General features: G+C 41.3%; 1 protein-coding gene across 2 annotated transcripts in view; it reads left to right on the top strand.

Moving 5' to 3' along the window:
• The window catches only part of LOC127456129 (calsequestrin-1-like), a 43150-nt gene extending 26854 nt beyond the window's left edge, over positions 1-16296 (top strand). Inside the window, exons 2-11 of one of the 2 annotated variants that reach the window (XM_051724475.1) lie at positions 2094-2187; positions 4212-4312; positions 4387-4498; positions 4607-4680; positions 9639-9769; positions 12804-12849; positions 13745-13799; positions 13915-14015; positions 14791-14865; positions 15235-16296. In XM_051724475.1, coding sequence (XP_051580435.1) covers positions 2094-2187; positions 4212-4312; positions 4387-4498; positions 4607-4680; positions 9639-9769; positions 12804-12849; positions 13745-13799; positions 13915-14015; positions 14791-14865; positions 15235-15552 — 1107 coding nt within the window. In that variant the 3' untranslated portion in view covers positions 15553-16296. The remainder of the gene's footprint in view (positions 1-2093; positions 2188-4211; positions 4313-4386; positions 4499-4606; positions 4681-9638; positions 9770-12803; positions 12850-13744; positions 13800-13914; positions 14016-14790; positions 14866-15234) is intronic. The other variant, XM_051724472.1, reaches the window with a different exon arrangement.
• Positions 16297-21271: the final 4975 nt, after the last annotated feature.

Below are 21271 nucleotides of genomic sequence, written 5' to 3'. Positions count from 1 at the left end.
AGTTACAGGCTTGTATTCAATTATATGGAAATAAACCAAACAATATATTGACTTCAGAGACACTTTTTGTATTGTCTAATCAATGCTTCACTCATCTGCCACAATGTAATGTCTTTGAATTATCTGAATTATTATTATTATATTTACTATTTTATAGGTCTATTTATGATTCTTTTGTTTACTGTACATTGAAATATCTTTATATGTGGGCCTTTTCCAGAAAAAATATTGGATACAACATGAGGGGAAGTAAATGATGACAGAATGTTTCATGTTTGGGTAAACTATTCCTTAAAATACAAAAACTTGAGTTTGAGTATGTGATGGTTTTATGTAGTCAAAAAGATTTTTACATTTTAAAACGATAAAGAGTCACATGATTTAGTGCTGTAATAAATTGGGAACTAAAGTGAGTGTTTGGTGTCTAAAAGGAGGAAGTTTCAGTCCTGTCGAGACTGTAGAATTCTAAGTATAAGTAGATGTGATGTTTTTGTTCGCTGTCATTTCAGGCATGTGTTTGAACTGTATGTGAAACTGAACACGTGTGGTTATATTGATGACAGTGTGGAATGTGCATCATTTTGTTGATAAGCGTTTCGTAGTGTGCATTTGGCGTGTCAGTGTGTGTATGTTTATATATGCTATACAATTGCACCTGTTGCCGTGTCACCAGCTTTTGACATGCCCCCTGCCCTGATCATGCCCTCCCATTGGTCAGATCTGTTGTCTATCTTCAGATCCCTCCTTATTCATACAGATTTAGAAAGTGCAGAGCAGTGCTGTTTGCTTTTACAGTTTTCTTGTTTGGGCTGTGAGCACAAATACACTTCAGTGGGTCGCTGCAGTGCTGAATGGCCTATTCTTAAGGGATGGCAAGATTATTAAAGGGATAGTTGAAAAATTTGTCCTCATTACCTCGTCCATATTTTTTTCCAATCTCATTTGCCTTTATTTCTCCCGTGGAACACAATAGGAGAAATATTAAAGGGATAGTTCACCCAAAAATTTAATTTCTCTCATCATTTACTCACCCTCATGTCATCCCAGATGTGTATGACTTTCTTCTGCTGAACAAAACCAAATATATTTAGAAGAATATCTCAGCTCTGTAGGTCCATACAATGCAAGTTAACAGGGTCCAAAACTTTGAAGCTCCAAAAATTACATAAACATTCCCCAGTAGTATAATATGCACAAAGAAGTGATATGATATGTGTGAGTGAGAAACAGATCAATATTTAATCCTTTTTTTCTTTAAATCTCCACCTTTGACCAGCCCCAACCAGAAGGTGGCGATATGCTCGAATAATGTGAATTGCCAAAAAAACAGAAGAATGTAAATTGAAACTGGAGATTTATAGTTAAAAAATGACTTAAATATTGATCCGCTTCTCACTCACACCATTTTATGGATTACTTTTATGCTGCCTTTGTGCTTTTTGGAGCATCAAAATTTTGGCACCCATTCACTTGCATTGTACTGACCTACAGAGCTGAAATATTCTTCTAAAAATCATAATTTGTGTTCTGCAGAAGAAAGGAAGTCATACACATCTGGGATGGCATGAGGGTGAGTAAATAATGAGAGAATTTTTATTTTTAGGTGAACTATTCCTTTAAAAGTAATTACTTTCATTAGTGTTACACTACTTTTTTTTAACTTTCTTTAAGTAATTATATTACAGTAACTAATTACTTTGTAACCATCAGATTACACTCAACACTGTTAATAACATCTTAAATTTCGGTCTGTTCTGCACACAAAGCTTTCATATGTCTTTAGAAGGAATGGAATGGATGACTTCTATGCAAATTTTTAGGTGCTTTTTTGTCATTTTAGAACTTGACAATCCCAATCCTCATTCACTTTCATTATTTGAAAAATAGCGATATTCTTATTTTTTGACTACGGAATAAAGAAAGTTATGGGTATGGAACGACAGAAGGGTAAGTAAATAATGACAATTTTAGCTTTTGCGTGAACCTTTTCTTAAAAGGACTGAATATTCTGCATTGAGATGCTTTTAGTATTTTTTAACTCTGGTTTAGGCTCTCACTTACGAAGTAAAATAAACTCTTCCCTGTTTCTGCAGCTCGCAGCTCAGGTGCTGGATGATTTTGAGGATGAGGACATTGGATTCGGCCTGGTGGATTCAAAGAAAGACATTGCTGTTGCTAAGAAGCTGGGTAATCTTTTATCCTGTTCTATAACTAGATATAAAATCCATAATCTTCCATTTTCAACCGTATTACAGTAATACAGTTCTCTCATTCAGCTTCCAAGGGGCACCATTCAACACAACAAATCAAAATAAACGTTTCATATCACAGAAATTGTTCTTTTAGGTAAAGATAATAATCTTCTAGTCGAGCAAGTTTTGTCTTCATGCCAGAGTTTCATAAAGTATTGTTTCATCACGTATAAAAGCCTTCACTCTGTTATCACTTCATAGAGGACTGTTTCCTCTATACATTATGTACATACACAGACAAATGAAGGTGGATGTGGCTTTGGACTTAAAATGTATAAAAGCTTGCTTGTGCTTGATGTGATTTACGCAAGTAGGACTTCATCCTGGATATTGCAAACAAAAGTGGAAAGCAATTCTCAATCGAGTAAACTCTGATTTGCTGACTTGATGCTTTTTTATTCTTTTTCTGCCCTAGAAGTCTCTGGGCAGCAAAAACCACAAGTCCTAGAGACACCAAATCCCCCCCCCCCCCCCCACACTACTCAGGTGCACACATACCACCACCATCCAACCCTAGGTGGCACTATAATGTGCACTTTTACATTTTCGCTAATATATTTGCAACCATATGGACTAGAACCAAAATTTTTTTTTGATTCCCTGAGTCAAGAGAAACAAAATTAATTTGCTTCTAAAAAAATTTTTAACACCATTTTACCCCTACCATTTTTACATCTACAGTCCCTCGTGACAAAAAATGAATAAATAAAAATGTTTAATAATTTCGATTCGTCAAATCATTCTGAAGATATCGGTTGGTAAGTGAAACATTTATTTGCTTATATCTCCTAAACGATTTGGCGATTCAAAATTCTTTTGATGAACTTTTGCCATGAGGGTCTCTAGATGATACATGCAAAGTGGTGGTGGCACAATGGGCTAAAGCACAGAATTGGTAAGCAGAAGGTTGCCAGTTCAATCCCCACAGCCACCACTTCTGTATCCTTGAACAAGACATTTAACTCAAGGTTGCTCCAGGGGCATTGTCCCTGTAAAAAAAGCACTGTAAGTCGCTTTGGATAAAAGCATCTGACAAATTCATAAATGTAATTTCAGTTTCCTCCTAAACTATAAGTCTAATTCACCTAAAATTTGCATGTGTTTTCTAGAGACCCTCATGACAAAAATAAATAAATACAATTATTTTGATTTGTCAAATCATTCAGAAGATATAGGTTGGTAAGTGAATTGGGCCATGGCCAAAAAAGTAATTGGCTTATATCTTCTAAATGATTTGAAAAATCCAAATTCTTTTGATAACTTTTTGTCTTAAGGGTCTCTAGATGATACATGCAAAATTTTGTGTGAATCGGACCAACAGTCCCAGTTTCGAAAAAGTACGTTTTTCCAAAAACTCAAAATGGTGGATAGAATGCCTACAAAGCAACTTGAGTACTTAGTAATGAAATCTGTTCTGCCAAATTTTGATATTTTTTTCCAGTTTTCCAAATCGCCCTGACCCTAATAATTGCCGTTTGAGGCTGTCCTCTGGTTTGTTTTCTGAGTTATCTCTGTGAAATATTCTGTACTTATTTTCTGCTCTTTAGTGTACTTAGAGTCTCGACACTTTTTCCGCAATTTTCCGGTGTGACTCCCACATGGTATCATTTCATTTTAGAGGAACCCACCACTAAATGGCACATAAAAAAAACTTTACATGCTAATCAGATGGCTGTTCCTGAATAAGTGGGTGTTCTTGACCAGAATAAGGTATAATGTGGACCATACCTTTTATTCAAAGATCTGGCTATGCAAGACTTGGCTTTGGGATAGGCTTAGGGCCATGACTAGTTAATAGATATGTTATTCAAAATCTAGGAAATGTTCTACTTGGGTAAATTACATTGTGCAAGAGGTTATATCGTATCCAGTCTAAGATCTGTTGAATGAGACTATCCATCAATCATGTTGAGACACTGAAGCAGAATTTTCCTGAGGTAGACCATTATTTTTGGGCAGGTCTGAATGAGGTGGACAGCATCTACATCTTTGCTGATGACGAGATCATTGAGTATGATGGAGAGCTGGCGGCTGACACACTGGTGGAATTTCTCTATGACGTGGGTGGTCATAAATCACAGTTATGGATCGCACACTAACAGTTCATTGATTATTGATTGAGTTCTTCTCTCAGGTGATTGAGGAACCTGTGGAGATCATCAGTAATGAGAGAGAGCTCAAAGGCTTTCATAACATTGAGGAGGATATTAAACTGATGGGCTTCTTCAAGAGCGAGAAATCTCGATGTTAGTATGCCACTATACCTGCACCATACACAGTCATTACAAATTTTTGTGTAAAAAATTCTGTTTTAACAGGCAACTTTATCTTTTATATTTTTGTTGTTACTTAAGACTTCATTGAGTATGATGATGCAGCTGAGGAGTTTCACCCCTTCATCAAGTTCTTTGCCACATTTGAGCCAAAAGTAGGTGCCTTCAAACAGTCAGTCATTCCATCACTCACTCATATAGGAAAATTCATATTTGATTATGATGCCTGCGTATCTGCACACTTCATTGTAATGTAAATACAGTAGGCTTGTACTATGACACTGTTGAATTCTTCATCCTGATTCATTGACAACATTTCAAGATGTTGTTGACCACATGAAAGTTTCATGTTATTTCACCGTGTTCTTTTTGTATTGTTGCTAAGTTTTCAATTAATGGAACCTCAAAGATTTAGGCTACCATAGAGAAAGAACCAAAAAAAAAAAAACATTGGTCAAGCTAATTGGATAAAAACAACAAACAACAAACAATTTCAATTTATTTATTTATTTATTTTTGTAAAAACACTCATTATGTATATATATATATATATATATATATATATATATATATATATATATTTTACCATATAACAAAAGTCATGGTTACTTGTGTAACCTCCGTTCCCTGAAGGAGGGAACGAGACATTGTGTCGATGTAGTGACACTAGGGGTCACTCTTGGGAGCCCAAAACACCTCTGGTCTTTGCAAAAAGGAAAATGAAAATTGGCGAGTGGTATTTGCATACCACTCCCCCAAACATACAGGTATAAAGGAGCTGGTATGCAACCACTCATTCAGATTTTCTCTTCGGAGCCGAACGGTCGATGCTCACTGAGCTGAATTCCCACGGCTGTTCATTCACCTCTGCTGGATCTGACAGCGCATTTCAGCGGCTTCTCCCCCCTCTGCACTGGTGCACTGCAGAGAACGCTCCTGGGCGCTTTGCCAGAAATAAAAGAGTATATTCTAAAAAGAGTATATTTCTCTAAAAGAGTGGCACACACGGAACGTCTTTTTAAAGATGCCCTTCCGTTTGTGTGTTATTCCTGGTTGCGGTCATTATCTCTTGCCTTCTGATGGTCACGATCGCTGTTTTTCGTGTCTGGGTGCTGCCCACACGGAGACAGCGTTCATGGATGGGTCATGTACTCATTGTGAGAACATGTCCATGGCAACGATGCGGTCGCGGCTTGCCTTCGTAAGAAAGCAAACAACCCCAGTGGCTCCCCGCCCCGGTCCTTCTACCTACAGGTATGAGGCCAGCGCAGCTAGCACTGGGGGCGATTTGGGGACCCCAATGGGACCACCTCCGCCGAGTATCCCCCCACGGACCTCCCATTCCCCAGCACGCTCATCTGCCCCGATCGGACTTCCGGATGAGTCCGCCGGCTCGTCTCACGGCGAGTTCGACCTCTTGTTCGGAGCCCGCGAACGTGATGAGCTCTCGAGAGCTGCATCGGAGAGCAGGCTCGTCCAGTTGGACGTGGAAGCCTCAGCTGGGCTCCCCCCCTTGGATATGATCGCCCAGTCACAGGCTGACGTGGAGATGACGGACATGCTTTCCTGGGCAGCCGTGAGCGTCGGGCTGAACCCTCGCGGCTCGATGATTGGTTCCTGGGCTCGCGGCGCCCCTCACAGCCACGCCCAGTTCCTTTCTTCCCGGAAGTGCACGAGGAGCTGACAAGGTCGTGGGAGGCACCTTTTACTGCCCGGTCCATATCTTTCAGCTCCCCCGCCCTCACTACCCTCGATGGTGGGGCGGCCAAGGGCTATTCGGCGATCCCCCTGGTGGATAAGGTGCTGGCGGTGCACCTATGCTTGCAGAACGCCGCCACCTGGCATGGGTGCACAAAGCTCACGTCCAAGGCCTGTAGGTTTACATCATCCCTGACAGCCAAGGCCTATGGTGCTGCTGGACAAGCCACCTCCACCCTGCACACCATGGCTCTCCTGCAAGTCCACCAATCCAAGGTGCTAAAGGAACTGCACGAGAATAGTTCCACCCCAGGATTGATGCAGGAGCTGCGCTCGGCGTCCGACCTCGCCCTCCGGGCGACGAAGGTCACGGCACAGTCTCTCTGGGGCGATGTCCACCTTGGTGGTCCAGGAGCGCCACCTTTGGCTCAACCTGGTCGAGATGGGAGAGGCTGACAAGGCACGGTTCCTTGGCGCCCCCATTTCCCAGGTTGGCCTGTTCGGCGACACCATCGAGGACTTTTCCCAGCAGTTCTCAGCGGTGAAGCAGCAGACAGAAGCTATCCGTCACATCCTGCCCTGGCGCGGCTCAAGATCCCGCACCCCATCTGCTCGTCACCAAGGGCATCCTCCTGCGGTGACTACACTGGCTCCGCCGCAGCCCGCTCCCGTGGCCCGGCCCCGGCGTGGAGCCCACCGCAGGAAGCAGATGCCACCCATCTCACGGCCGGCCGCCAAGAACCCGAGAAAGGCTTCGAAGCACCCCTGAGACGGGTGACCCAGGGATGAGGAAACCCGCTGCTCTGGAGCTGGTAAGCAGACCACTTCATCCCCCGGTGGAGGGCCGGGAGGAGAATCTTTTGTTACCTTTTCACTTAATTTCACCGTATGCCCAAGTGGCTGCGGTACCCAAGAGTTCAGCAAAAGAGTGGTTTCCTTGTTCCCTGGGTCACATACCCGGTGTGCACGGCCATCATCATGACCACCGTCCACCATTCCATTTCGACAGGTTTGGTGCTCCAGCGGCGGTCTCCCTGCCCCTGCACGCCCAGCTGTGGCACAAATCCGCCCCTGATGTGATGGTCTCCACGGGTCATGAGGACAAGCCTCTTCCTCCCCCATCCCAGGCTGTTCCGGGGGCGTCACAAGGAGCCAGGTAAGTGCTTCGATGTCCCTGAACTCAGCATGGCCACGGCACGATGTGGCACCTCAGGCTCCGCCCTGCCGTGAGGCCCCACCCGCTGGTACGTCTGACGAGATTGTCCCCTTGGTTCCCCTCGCCCGAAGCTTGGACAAGTGGCTTGCGCTTTCCAACCCGTCGCAATGGCTGGTCCGGACCGTCCGAGTTGGCTACGCAATTCAGTTCACCAGGCGTCCTCCCAGGTTCAGTGGCGTCCACTTCACCTCGGTGAAGAGCCTGTCCCTCCAGCCGAAATGAAGAAGGGGTTTTACAGCCCCTACTTCATTGTACCGAAGAAAGGCAGTGGGTTGCGGCCAATCTTGGACCTGCGAGTACTGAACCGGGCTTTACACAGGCTCCCGTTAAAGATGCTGATGCAAAAATGCATTCTAGCAAGCGTCCGACATCAAGATTGGTTCGCGGCGGTAGACCTGAAGGATGCATACGAAAAGAGCAAGCTCCTCCCGGTTCAGAGCATCTCTTTTCTCGGCTTGGAGTTAAGACTCAGTCTCGATGACAGCACGTCTCACGAACGAGCGTGCACAGTCGGTGCTGACCTGTTTGAAGGTGTTCAGACAGAAGGTTCCACTGAAACTGTTTCAGAGGCTCCTGGGGCATATGGCATCCTCAGCAGTGGCCACTCCGCTCGGGTTGATGCATATGAGACTGCTTCAGCACTGGCTCCAAACTCGAGTCCCGAGATGGGAATGGCGCAGCGGGACACATCGCGTAGCCATCACGCCGGTCTGTCGCCGCCTCTTCAGCCCTTGGACCGATCTCACATTTCTATGGGCAGGCGTTCCCCTAGAGCAGGTCTCCAGGTGCATTGTGGTTATGACAGATGCCTCCAAAACGGGCTGGGGCGCTGTATGCAACGGGCACATAGCCGCCAGCTCCTGGATGGGCCCGCGGCTATGTTGGCACATCAAGCACCTCAAGTCGCTGCGAGCCACTCACATCCTGGGTGACCTCAATACTGCAGCGGACGCGCTGTCATGACAGGTTACCCACAAGGGAGAGTGGAGACTCCACCCTCAGGTGGTCCAGTTGATTTGGAGTCGATTCGGGCAGGCAGAGGTAGACCTGTTCACTTCCCGAGAATCCTCCCACTGCCCACTCTGGTACGCACTGACCAAGGCACCTCTTGGTATAGACGTGCTGGCACACAGCTGGCTCCCTGGACTATGCAAATATACGTTTCCCCCCAGTGAGGATGACTTCCTCCGAGCCCTGTGGCAGACGAGTTTGCGGAGAAACTCGCTGCCGGCTCAGTACATGTGCTAACTAAGCCCTGTACTGGGGTAGGTGCTCCGCAAATGTTGGTTCCCCATAGGTAACCCCATGCGACGTATATCTTCCGCTAATTCATTTCCCTGTTGGTAAACTGCATCTTCCTTGGGCAGAGGCCCCTCTGCCCCAGTCACCATGTTTGTAGAACCTCCTCCCCCGTAGGGTAGGACCTACCATGGGACTTCTCCACATGACATACTTCCGACAAAGCTCGGCAAAGCTCGGCCACGACTGGGCTAGCCTGTCTCTATCTTTTGGGCAGTCGACTTGTTCCCGAAGGGCCGTTCGACACTCATAACAACGTTGGGGGAGGTTATGTGTTGGCCTGGTGCGCTGGCTATGAGGCACACAGTGGTCTGTCCGTCACACACCGCCAGTTCACGTTAGACAGTTCAGCTAGTTGTGGCGTTTCGTAAAGGGACCCTAGTGTCACTACATCCACACAACATCGAGTGAGTGACAGATAGGGAACATCCTGGTTACTTGCGTAACCTCCGTTCCCTGATGGAGGGAACGAGACATTGTGTCCCTCCTGCCACAAAGCTGGACTACCCGCTGAAATGGCTGGGACCTTATCTCGGCTCCTCAGCACAAAACCTGAATGAGTGGTTGCATACCAGCTCCTTTTATACCCGTATGTTCGGGGGAGTGGTATGCAAATACCACTCGCCAATATTCATTGGCCTTTTTTCAAAGACCAGAGATGTTTCGGGCTCCCAAGAGTGACCCCTAGTGTCACTACATTGACACAATGTCTCGTTCCCTCCATCAGGGAACGGAGGTTACGCAAGTAACCAGGACATTTTTCTTTATGCAAATAGTAATTTGTATGTGTGTATTAAATATAGTAGAAAAAGTACTTTAGACCTTTGAAAGCAATCTAGAGGCCTTTAATGGCTCTTCCATTCATTCATTATTTGTGGTATCATGTCTCACTGTGTTTAGATTGCTAAGAAATTAAACATGAAGCTGAATGAGGTGGATTTCTATGAGCCCTTCATGAATGAACCTGTCACCATCCCCGGCAAACCCTACACTGAAGACGACCTCATAAACTACATTGAGGAGCACAACAGGTGACAGACAGACAGACACATAGCAGTTTAAAGCTAGTTTGAAGTTGGTGTTTGAATTTACAAACATTCCGAGCCACAATCTGAACATTCCATCAATTAATCTAAATGAAATGACTGTGATGTCACAATGCATACAATTGTGCTTTCGGGTCTTTTGAGCAGCACATTTCAGTGGTGGAAATGAGCAGCACTGCAGTTTTAATAATTTTTTAAGCATTATAGAATCCAATATATATAGGTTCTTTCTGAACTATCAACAAAACCAGTTTTAACTTGATACAGCAGGCCTGTATGATTATGTCAGACATACTGTGTAACAGATTGATGAATACACATCATCACACGTTTAACACACTTCTAAACCGAAAAAAGTAGCATATAAAAATAAAAACTACCATCATGTAATATGCATATTTACTACTTAAATTATTGGTACACACTTACAACCCTAATAAGTTGACTTTAAAAATTTTAATTGAGTAATGACATACTGAAAACTTGTATAAATAAGATAATTTAGCTTGGTGTTCATATAGAATTAACTTAACTATTTACAGTGAGAAGAAAAAGTGTATGAACCCTTTGGAATTAGCTGGTTTTCTGCATTAATTGATAATAAAATGTGATCTCAGTCAGATCATCAGTCACAATTTTAGACAAAGCACAATGTGCTTAAGCTAACAACACACAGGCAATTGCAATCTTTCATGTCTTTATTGAACACATCTCATTAAACATGCACAGAGCTTTGAAATAAGTATGTGAACCCCTATGCTAAAGTCATCAACAAATGCTAATTAGAGTCAGGAGTTGGCAAACCTAGCATCCAGTTAATGAAATGAGATTGGAGGTGTGGATTAGAGCTACTTTGACTTATAAAAAGCACTCAAACATTTTGAGTTTGCTATTCACAAGAAGCATCTGCTGATGTGGACCATGCCTCGCAAAAAATCTCAGAAGACCTTCGATCAAGAATTGTTGCTTTGCATAAAGCTGGAAAGGGTTACAAAATTATCTTGAAGAGCTTAGATATTCATTTGTCCACAGTTAGACAAATTGTCTATAAATGGAGATGATTTAGTACTATGGCTACTCTCTATAGAAGTGGCCATCCAGCCAAGATGACTCAAAGGGCACATCACAGAATGCTCAGTGAGGTTAAAAAGAACACTATAGTGACAGCTAAAGACTTGAAGGAATCATTGGAACTGGTTAACATCTCTGTTCATGAGTCTACTATACGGAAAACATTAAACAGGTATGGTGTCCATGGCAGGACACCACGAAGAAAGCCACTGCTTTCCAACAAAAACATTGCTAAGTGCCTGAAGTTTGCCAAAGACCATCTTGACACTCCACAACGCTACTGAGAAAATGTTTTGTGGACTGATGAAACTAAGGTTGAATTGTTTGGGAAGAACATGCAGCACTACAAATGGCATAAAAAGGGCACCACATACCAAAATGAAAACATCATTCCAACGGTGGAGGGAGCATCATGATTTGGGGTTGCTTTGCTGCTTCGGGGCCTGGACCGCTTGCCATCATCGAGGGAAAAATTAATTTCCAAGTTTATCAAGATATCCTACAGGATAATATCAGGATGGCTGTGCACCAGCTGAAGCGCAGTAGAAGTTGGGTGATACAGCAGGACAGTGACCCTAAACATTGAAGTAAATCCACTACAGAATGGTTACAAAAAAAGAAAATCCACCTTTTGGAGTGGCCCAGTCAGAGCCCAGACCTTAACCCAATAGAGATGCTGGGGAATGACCTCAAGAGAGCTGTTCACACCAGACATCAAGAATACAGCTGAGCTGAAGCAGTTCTGTAAGGAAGAAATGTCCAAAATTCCTTCTGAACGTTGTGCAGGTCTAATCAGCAGATACCGGAAATGCTTGGTTGATGTTATTGCTGCCAAAGGAGGATCGACCAGTTATTAAATCCAAGGGTTCATTTACTTTTTCCACAGCACTTTGAATGTTTAATGGGATGTGTTCAGTAAAGACATGAAAGATTCTAATTGTGTGTTGTTAGATTAAGCACATTGTATTTGTCTATACTTGTGACTTTAATGAAGATGAGATCACATTGTATGACCAATTAATGCAGAAAACCATCTAATTCCAAAGGGTTCACATAATTTTTCTTGCCACTGTAAACTTATTTCTCAACAGAAATGCATAGACACCTGTACTTCATTTGCTTGTGCAGAAGGAGAACTGAGATAGTGTTAACAGGGTCCAACTAGACCAAAGGGGACACAGATAACCCGAATAGTGACATCACACCAAACAACTATTTGCAACAAAACAACATAAATATGACTACAAAAGAGCTAAAACCTCTATAAATTCTTAATAACAACTGTTTAAATGCTCCCATTTTATTTTCTTTGACCAAGGAAACATACAGGTCTTATTAGAGCAGACACGATAACAACCTCCACCGATCATGATGGAAATTTTAAGCCCAAATCTCTAATAAAATATCTTTTGGAAACAGGGTGTTTCAACCCCACAAATAGCACTCTTGGGGCATTTTCAGCTCATCTGAACAAAGCGTCCACTGAAAGAAGTTCTTTTCTGCAATGCCAAAAGAATCCTGAAGTTCGCAGCCAAACGTTTGTTTGTAAACAGTAACTTCATCTATAGGATTTCTGATAGTAGATCGGGGGGTACCCATCACTTTAAATAATTAAAGTCTACCAAGTTTTGAGTTTGGTGGACATAGCTTGAAAGGTATTTTCAATGGAAGCCAATAGGGGATGAAAGTTTTAAATAGGGAGTTTTTCGTCTTTTTTGATTGACAGCTATGGGATAACAGTTGGTCTGATTAGTTAGAAAAGACATAGCAATCCTAATCAGAACAGCCTGAAGGGGATTTTGAAAAACCAAGTATGTACAGTAGCAGTATTTTGGCACTATCATGATGCAAGTCCTCTCGGTAGGATGTTTGGATAAAATCTGCTTTGAACCAACATTTGACAGGTCCACATGAATTAACTGTTGCTGATTTTCTGTACTTGTTTCAGACCGACTCTAAGGAAACTGGAGCCCCACAGTATGTATGAGATCTGGGTAAGACTTCCTTTACAAACTCAATCCATTATCAACAAAACTGGAAATGCGGCTGTGAGTGCATTCAAACATTATGACCTATTGAAGAGAGTTTGTTTTGTGCACACATGGAACATAATTCTGTATAAATATGTTGCATTACATATATTTTTTGTTTGTTGTTTGTATAAAGGTCATTCTCAGTGCCATTTGTGCAGCATTTGTCACTTGTTTGATAGATTTGTCTCTGAGTGTGTAATGCAAAATACATAGAAAATACAAAAATGTAAAATATAAATTTTACTTGTAAATGTTTGTTGTTCTGAATAAAAGCCAATTTCTATTATATTTTAATGGGTTAAGTAGAGAAAAAAAGTAAGTTCTATCTTAATTTTCCTTTTAGTGAAATAAATGATCATGTTTTCATTGTCTGTTCAGTTTTTATGTTTGTTTGTTTCTAAACGGCATAATTTGTCTTTACGTTTTCTGTTCAACCCTGATATACTGTGATATTCCCTCCTTTTACAATAATGTTGAGAAGTGAGAACATAAACGTATTTCTGACTTTAATGGTTTAGCCAGAAGTAACATTTATCTTACAGTCTTTATCAGTGTTATGGAGACTCATATAGGGGGAAATCACAGTGGTTAGTTTTTACAGATATTTTGTCTTGACAAAAAGTAAAAAAAGTAAAACAAATTAAATACTGACTGTGAATAATGAGGTGTGGCGCCATTATATTTTCTAGTTAAGTCCATTAGGCATTTTTGCATTTTTTTTTTGTTTTTTCAATTGTAATGTGTAGTACAGTATATAATGTGTGACCCCTATATCTTATGCCATTTCTTCTGTGCAATTCCTGCTATCGTTCTTATCTTTACTGTGACTAGCTAAGTGATTTTCTGTCCCTTTTAGGAAGATGATATTAACGGACAGCACATTGTCGCCTTTGCGGAGGAGTCCGACCCCGGTAAACATACAGGCTACAGCTGACAAACAGCTCCCAACTTTGAGATCTTTGAATGATTTGATATAGTTTTGCTGCAAGTCAGACAGATTTGTGATTGACCTTTGATTTTTGGCAGACGGTTATGAGCTCCTGGAGATTCTGAAAGAAGTGGCTCAAGAAAACACAGAGAACCCAAACCTGAGCATCATCTGGATTGATCCTGATGACTTCCCACTGGTATGACACTCAACAGATCACTGTAATGCCATATCATTTAACTTTTCTGTTTAAAACACAGCCTTGAAAGATGCACTCAGTATTTTTAATTTGATCATTATTTGATTATTATGACATTATTGGCACAGCACACAGTGGGTACTTTGTGTTAAAAAGAAACTATGCAGGTCAGTTGATCTTTACAGCGGAACTGAACCTGATAAAGAGTAAACAACACATTATATGTTCTTCTTCTAAAGTGCTTTGATAAGAGCATGTTAAAGGTTTCTGTGAAAGATTCATACTAATGTAATATCCCACTCTAAATGCTAAAAGTCAGTAGTAAAATGCTCTTGTGGAGCAGGTGCTTCAACACCAGGGTCATCTCTGCTCAGCTCTCTGCTGCTGTCTACAGGAGACTTGTGGCCACTGACAAGTTTCATGAGTTTAAAAAAGGCCATCATTTACAGTGTATATTTACATACATACATATGGCTGTAGTAGTCTCCACATCTATTGCAAAACTATTTTGCCAATAGACAAAAGTAGCAATTTTTTGAATGTATTTAAAACTATTTGAACCAATTCCATTTTGAAATGTTAATATCAAGTAGCATTTATGTTATCTGCTGTGATGGTTAAACAACTTTACAGTATCTCCTGATCAATGCAACACCAGTGCAATGTCTGTTTGCAAATACAACATTTCACAGTGAACTATGTCATATGACTTTGTCAGGAATCACTTGTCATTCCTGAACCAAGCTGACCTTTGACCCCTGCGTGTCCCCTACAGCTGGTGCCATACTGGGAGAAGACCTTCGGCATTGACCTCTCGTCTCCTCAGATTGGCGTAGTGGATGTGGAGGACGTGAGCATAATTTTGATTGTATTTCATGTCTCAAATGCCAGTAAACATGTACGGTAATCATGCAAGTGCTTCACCTGTCTCACACTGCACATCAAAGCAGTGTGAACGTACACATATTGATGTTCAATCTAATGTACACAAGGAGAGAATTCACATTACATGCAAATACTGATTAATTTAACAAAAGGGAAAACAAAGTTAAATAATATGGATTAATTCAGTTGTACAGAGCAGAAAGTAGGCTGTTTTTAAATGACTTCTTTAAAACAGGTCATTCTTTCACCAGTTCCTCGACATTTTGGATGATTGGAATTAGAGAGAAGTGTGTCTGTAAAAGTGTCTTTCATTCATGATGTGTGTGTATCTCAGGCTGACAGTGTGTGGATGGAGATGGATGACGAGGAGGACATGCCCACTGTTGAAGAGCTTGACACCTGGATCAAAGACGTGATAGCAGGAAAAATCAGTCCTGATGATGATGAAGAAGACAACGATGACAATGACGACGACGATGACAACGATGATGATGATCATAAGGACGACAACAATGACGACGACGACGATGATGACAACGATGATGATGAGGAGGACGACGACAATGATGATGACAACGATGACAATAATGACGACGATGATGACGATGACAACAATGATGACGATGATGATGATGACAACGATGATGAGTAAATTCTTGACTCCATTTCAGACATCACTTCATTGTTATATGCACACGTCAATGACATTCATCAGCATCGGTTTAGCTTAGAACTTGTCCATCTTTCCATGTCACCATCACCAACTGAACTCTCATGGACTCTAGAAGACACATCATTTTGTCATGTCTGAGGAAATGTCTCATTGTTTAACTTCTCTGCATGGTCAGTGATCATGAGTATGACAACTTATTCATCTGGAACAAATCCTCATATCAGGGATCACTGTACTTGTTCATGAAAAAGCATTCTGTTTTTCTGCTCTTATACTTGGAATACTTAAGTGAACAACAACATGTTTTGTTATTTTTTTTAATTATTTGATACTTTTATGAGAGCAGAGTAAATGATGCTCACTGGAAAGTCTTAGCCTTCCAACATCTGGAATGTCAAAATGAAAATGTAAAAGAGAAATACAACAAGAAGAGTCAGAGAAACAAGTTGTCAATGTGTCGTCTTTTCTGTGAGTTTGGTGTCAGCGTCAGTGAGCCTTGGGCACCGATGACCCTGTTGTCGGTTAATCGGTGGACTACTTTTGGTAGATACTAACCACTGCATACCGGGAACACCCCACAAGACCTGCCATTTAGGAGATGTTCTGACCCATCACAATTTGGCCCTTGTCAAAATCACTCAGATCCTTACAATTGCCCATTTTTCCTGCTTCCAACACATTAAATTCAAGAACTTACTGTCCACTTGCTGCCTAATATATCCCACCCCTTGACAGGTGCCATTGTAATGAGATAATAAATGTTATTCACTTCACCTTTCAGTGGTTTTAATGTTTTGGCTGATCAGTGTATATTATAAAAAAAAATTATATTCAGATAATTAAAATGCATTACATTATTGTGGCAAAGGAGTTAAACATTGATAAGAAAATACAAAAAGTGGCTTTAGAATGCAATGTATTGTTTATTTGCATATTATTGAACACTGGCCTACAGTTCACAGCAATCCATTTTGCAGCTGAATTCATTAATCAGTCCGAGATTTATTATAAGGGCTTGTCTAAGGAACCGTTAATGTACACCTGTGTCTGACGGATGCTTTTGGAGGGTCTCACTTTGGTTGCATTGCATCATAAACATACAATTTTTAGGTTGCTGTGTAAAGCTAAACATAGTTTAATTCTTAGAAAAACATGTCTTGAGATCTCCAAGATCGGATTTGTGTTTTACGCATAGTTGTGTTTTGAACGCAAGAACGCGTCCTCATGTTGTGCTGTCTGCTGAAGGGTTGGTTTGTTCTCTGTATAAGCTGCTCGTTGCCTATACAGCTGAAGTTTTGCTTACTGCCCACTGGAGAAAACAGGTGGTACTAGCTTGAATTGTTCAGGAATATTTCTTATTACGGTCCGGGGACATGATTAATTGCATACATTTTTTTAATGCGTTCTTTATTTACATAATTGAACTGAATTAATGCATTCAATCGACATCCCTAGTTAAAACATAAAATGACACATAATTAAGGCTGCTACTAATGATTATTTTGATAATCGATTAATCTAACGATTATTAGAACGGTTATTCGACTATCTGCGATTACTGCACCGATTAATTATTAGCTCTTAAACGATTATTCAGCTTGTGCCCGACTTAAAAGGTTGTATTAAACATGCTTACTAACAATAAAGAGGACAAAATCATCTTTTAAAAATACCTCTAAATGACATTCACTGAATAAAGGGGAAAAAATACTTTTATAAAGTTTAATTCAGTAAAGAAATTCACTGCAAAAAATCCTATTGTTATCAAGTGTTTTTGTCTTGTTTTCCATTTAAAACTGTCTAAAAATCCTTAAAACAAGATGCATTTACTTGAGAAGCAACATATAAGATATTTAGACTTGCTTTAAGAGAATGTATCTTAAATAAGTGTATTTTGTATATAAGTGTATTTCTTCACCGTTATACTTCTGCGAGTGCAGTAAAGACAAAATATACTTATATTCAAGATCTAAATATCTTATGCTGCTTCTCAGGTCAATGCATCTTTATTAAAGGATTTTTAGATATTTTCAAATATTTGTATTTTTAATATTATATTCAACATCCTCAGATAGAAATTTTTCTTCTGCAGTATAGCTGCTAAAGAAAATGTACATTGTTTTAAAGGAGTTTTAGATATTTATATTGGAAAACAAGCCAAAAAACAAATCAAAAACGTATTTTGTTGCCGTGTATAAGACTACCCTCTCTCACCTTTCTGTTCACTTCAATCCATCTTTAACTCTCAAAAAAAATAAAAATAAACTCTCTCTTATTAGTAAAGCTGTGATTTGCCCATTTTCTTCATGATAGGAAATGCACAGTGACATATATTATGATTCAATAAGTCTCGAGTCATCACGTTATAATCTAGCTGCATTAAGCATGTGCGCTCGAGGGATGAGCGTCCCGTGACAGAGTGTACATCAGCCGGGTACAGTTTCAATCTCTCCCCCTTAGATCGGGACACTTCACACAACTGACCACACAGAGAAATGCCAGTTTCGGAGTTTATAGCAGGCCCTTTTCCAGATCAAAATCACTGAGGGTGCTTCTGAAAATAGTGGGGGTGCTCTGTATAAAGTGGAGATGTATCGTAATTACACATTTTTTAAATATATGAAATCATGTTTAAATGCTACTGAAACATTTATTGCTTTGTACAAATGTACAAAACCTTTATTGCGTAATTTTATTTCCACATGAAAATTACAGCAAAATGCTGCGTGTGCAGATTAGGACATACCGATTTGTACAATCATACATGTTTATAAATTTTGATGCAGCAATTGTGTGTTCACAAACTGCAGGGATTTTTGTGTGTTTGATGGATTTCAAGGAAATCTACTTGCCAATTTACAGTATTAGACTTAAAAGAGTATAAAGAGTATATATTCAAGTGAGGAGAGGTGTGCAGTTATTTTGGTACAGGGGCCACATCAGCCGTTAAGCAGAACATGAAACACTGGAGCAGTGTGAAGTCCCATGCTGCTTCAAATGCTCAATCATTATGCCTGTCCCAAAGAAAAAAAAAAAAAAAAGAAGGAAAAAAAAACCACAGGACTTAATGACTACAGATCTGTCGCCTGGTGAGACTGGTGTTGGCCCACCTGAAGAACATCTCTGGACCCTTTATAGATCCCCTTCAATTTGCTTATTGAGCAAACAGGTCTGTGGATGATGCAGTCAACATGGGATTGCATCATATCCTGCAACATCTGAACAGACCAGGGACATATGCAAGGATCCTTTTTGTGGACTTCAGTTCGGCTTTCAACACCATCATCTCAGCTATACTCCAGACTAAACTACACCAGCTCTCTGTTCCCACGTCTATCTGTCAGTGGATTACCAGCTTTCTGACGGACAGGCAGCAGCTTGTGAGACAGGGGAAATTCACTTCCAGCACCTGTACAATCAGCACTGGTGCCCCCCAGGGATGTGTGCTTTCCCCACTACTCTTCTTCCTCTACACCAATGACTGGACCCCTCTGTCAAGCTCCTGAAGTTTGCAGACGACACCACTGTCATCGGCCTCATCCGAGATGACGATGAGTCTGCATACAGAAGGGAGGTTAAACAGCTGGCTGTCTGGTGCAGTCAAAACAACCTTGAGCTGAACATGCTCAAAACGGTGAAGATCATTGTGGACTTTAGGAGGAACACCCCAACACTGACCCCCCTCACCATTCTAAACAGCACTGTGGCAGCAGTGGAGTCATTCAGGTTCCTGGGCACTACCATCTCACAGGACCTGAAGTGGGAGACCCACATTGACTCCATTGTGAACAAGGCCCAGCAGAGGTTGTACTTCCTTCGCCAGTTGAGGAAGTTCAGCCTGCCACAGGCACTGCTGATACAGTTCTTCTCAGCAGTCCTCAGAGTCTGTCCTCTGCACTTCAATAACTGTCTGATTTGATTCAGCTACGAAATCAGACACCAGAAGACTACAAAGGACAGTTCAGACTGCTGAGAGGATTATTGGTTGCCCCCTGCCCCCATTCAAGAACTATACACTTCCAGAGTGAGGAAAAAGGCTGGAAAAATCACTCTGGACTCCACTCACCCTGCCCACTAGTTTTTCCCCCAGGCTGTCCATCTCACGAACAGTTAAAACTGCCCCTTTGAGCAATAATTAACATGCAATATACAGCTTAGTCTTTTTATATTATCCAACACATCCTACCTCTTCTGCCATTACATTCCCTTGCACTGTATATAACCTATTTGTATTTAGATTTGCACTACGTATGTGTATGTATGTATGTATGTATTATCATATATGTGTATGTATATGTGTGTAATGTGTGTATACACACACACACACACACACCCGGTCAAAAGTTTTGAAACACTTGCTCATTCTTTATTATAATTTTTTTTCACATTTTAGAATAATAGTAAAGTCATCAAAACTATGGAATAATATAAATGGAACTATGGGAATTATGTTGTGACTAAAAATCCAAAATAAATCAAAACGGTGTTATATTTTAGCATCTTCAAAGTAGTCACCCTTTGCCTAGAATTTGCAGACATGTACTCTTGACATTTTCTCAACCAACTTCTTGAGATATCACCCTGGGATGCTTTTTAAACAGTATTGAAGGAGTTCCCATCTATGTTGGGCACTTATTGACTGCTTTTCTTTATTATTTGGTCCAAGTCATCAATTTAAAAAAAATGGCAGTAGTTGGCAACGCTGGCTCTGGGACGGACGAGGCTGGCAACTCATTGACCGTGGCAGGCATGGGCGCAGACAATTTTTGAGGTAGGGTCTTCATGGACCTACGCACGGACATCAGTGGCAGATTATACAACTTGGAGACTGGGGCCGTGGAAGGCTTCGTCAAGGGAGCCGAAGACGCAGGTTTTGGCCCGGGGTTCCCACCATAATCCACTGTATAAAGGGAACCGCAAAGTTCCAGAGCCTTCTCCACATATTCGCCTAGCGTCCAGTGACGATCAGCCGGAGGCATCAGTTCCCTCAGTGCACTATTCAGACCGGCCCAGAAGAAAACCACAAGTGAGCGGTCTGGATAGTGCACCACATTTGCTAGCTCTAGAAACTCATGGACGTGATCCTCAGCTGGACGGTCCCCTTGCTGAAGGAGCAGAATTCTGACGGTTGCTAGATCCATTTTTGGGTCAGTCTTTCTGTGACGAGGCAGACGAGGAATGAGGATCTAAATGCGGCTTTAATGAAAAACAAAAGATGAACAAAGTACAGTAACTCAGAATAAAATGAACAGGAAACCAGGCACAGAACATGAAACAAGGGCATAAATACACATGGGCAAACAAGGAAATGAGGAACACCTGGGGAAAACAATCAGTGGAAAACCAATCATAAAATGAAACTACAAAAGGACTACAAACTAACAGGAAACAGGAACTAAACAAGAATGTCAACATAAAAGTCAACAGGGAATATGTGACACATTCATGTGTATCTTCTAAGTAAACTTTGATGATAATTCTGATATCACGTGAAGACAGCATGAGAGACAATACAGATGTTCTGACTGAGTAAATCCACTCACTGACAGACAAAGCATACTCTCACTCACACCAGAAACTCACTCATAGCACAAAAGACAGTAATTTTTCTCCATCTCCTGGCATAAATGTGTAATTTCACAGGAATAAATCAAGATCCCTCTCAGTACTCTGGTTTAGAATGTCACACGAAAACAAG

The sequence above is a fragment of the Myxocyprinus asiaticus genome, chromosome 2, assembly GCF_019703515.2.
Source record: "Myxocyprinus asiaticus isolate MX2 ecotype Aquarium Trade chromosome 2, UBuf_Myxa_2, whole genome shotgun sequence".
NCBI classification, from domain to species: Eukaryota; Metazoa; Chordata; class Actinopteri; order Cypriniformes; family Catostomidae; genus Myxocyprinus; species Myxocyprinus asiaticus.
This window is presented reverse-complemented; position numbering and strand designations above follow the sequence as displayed.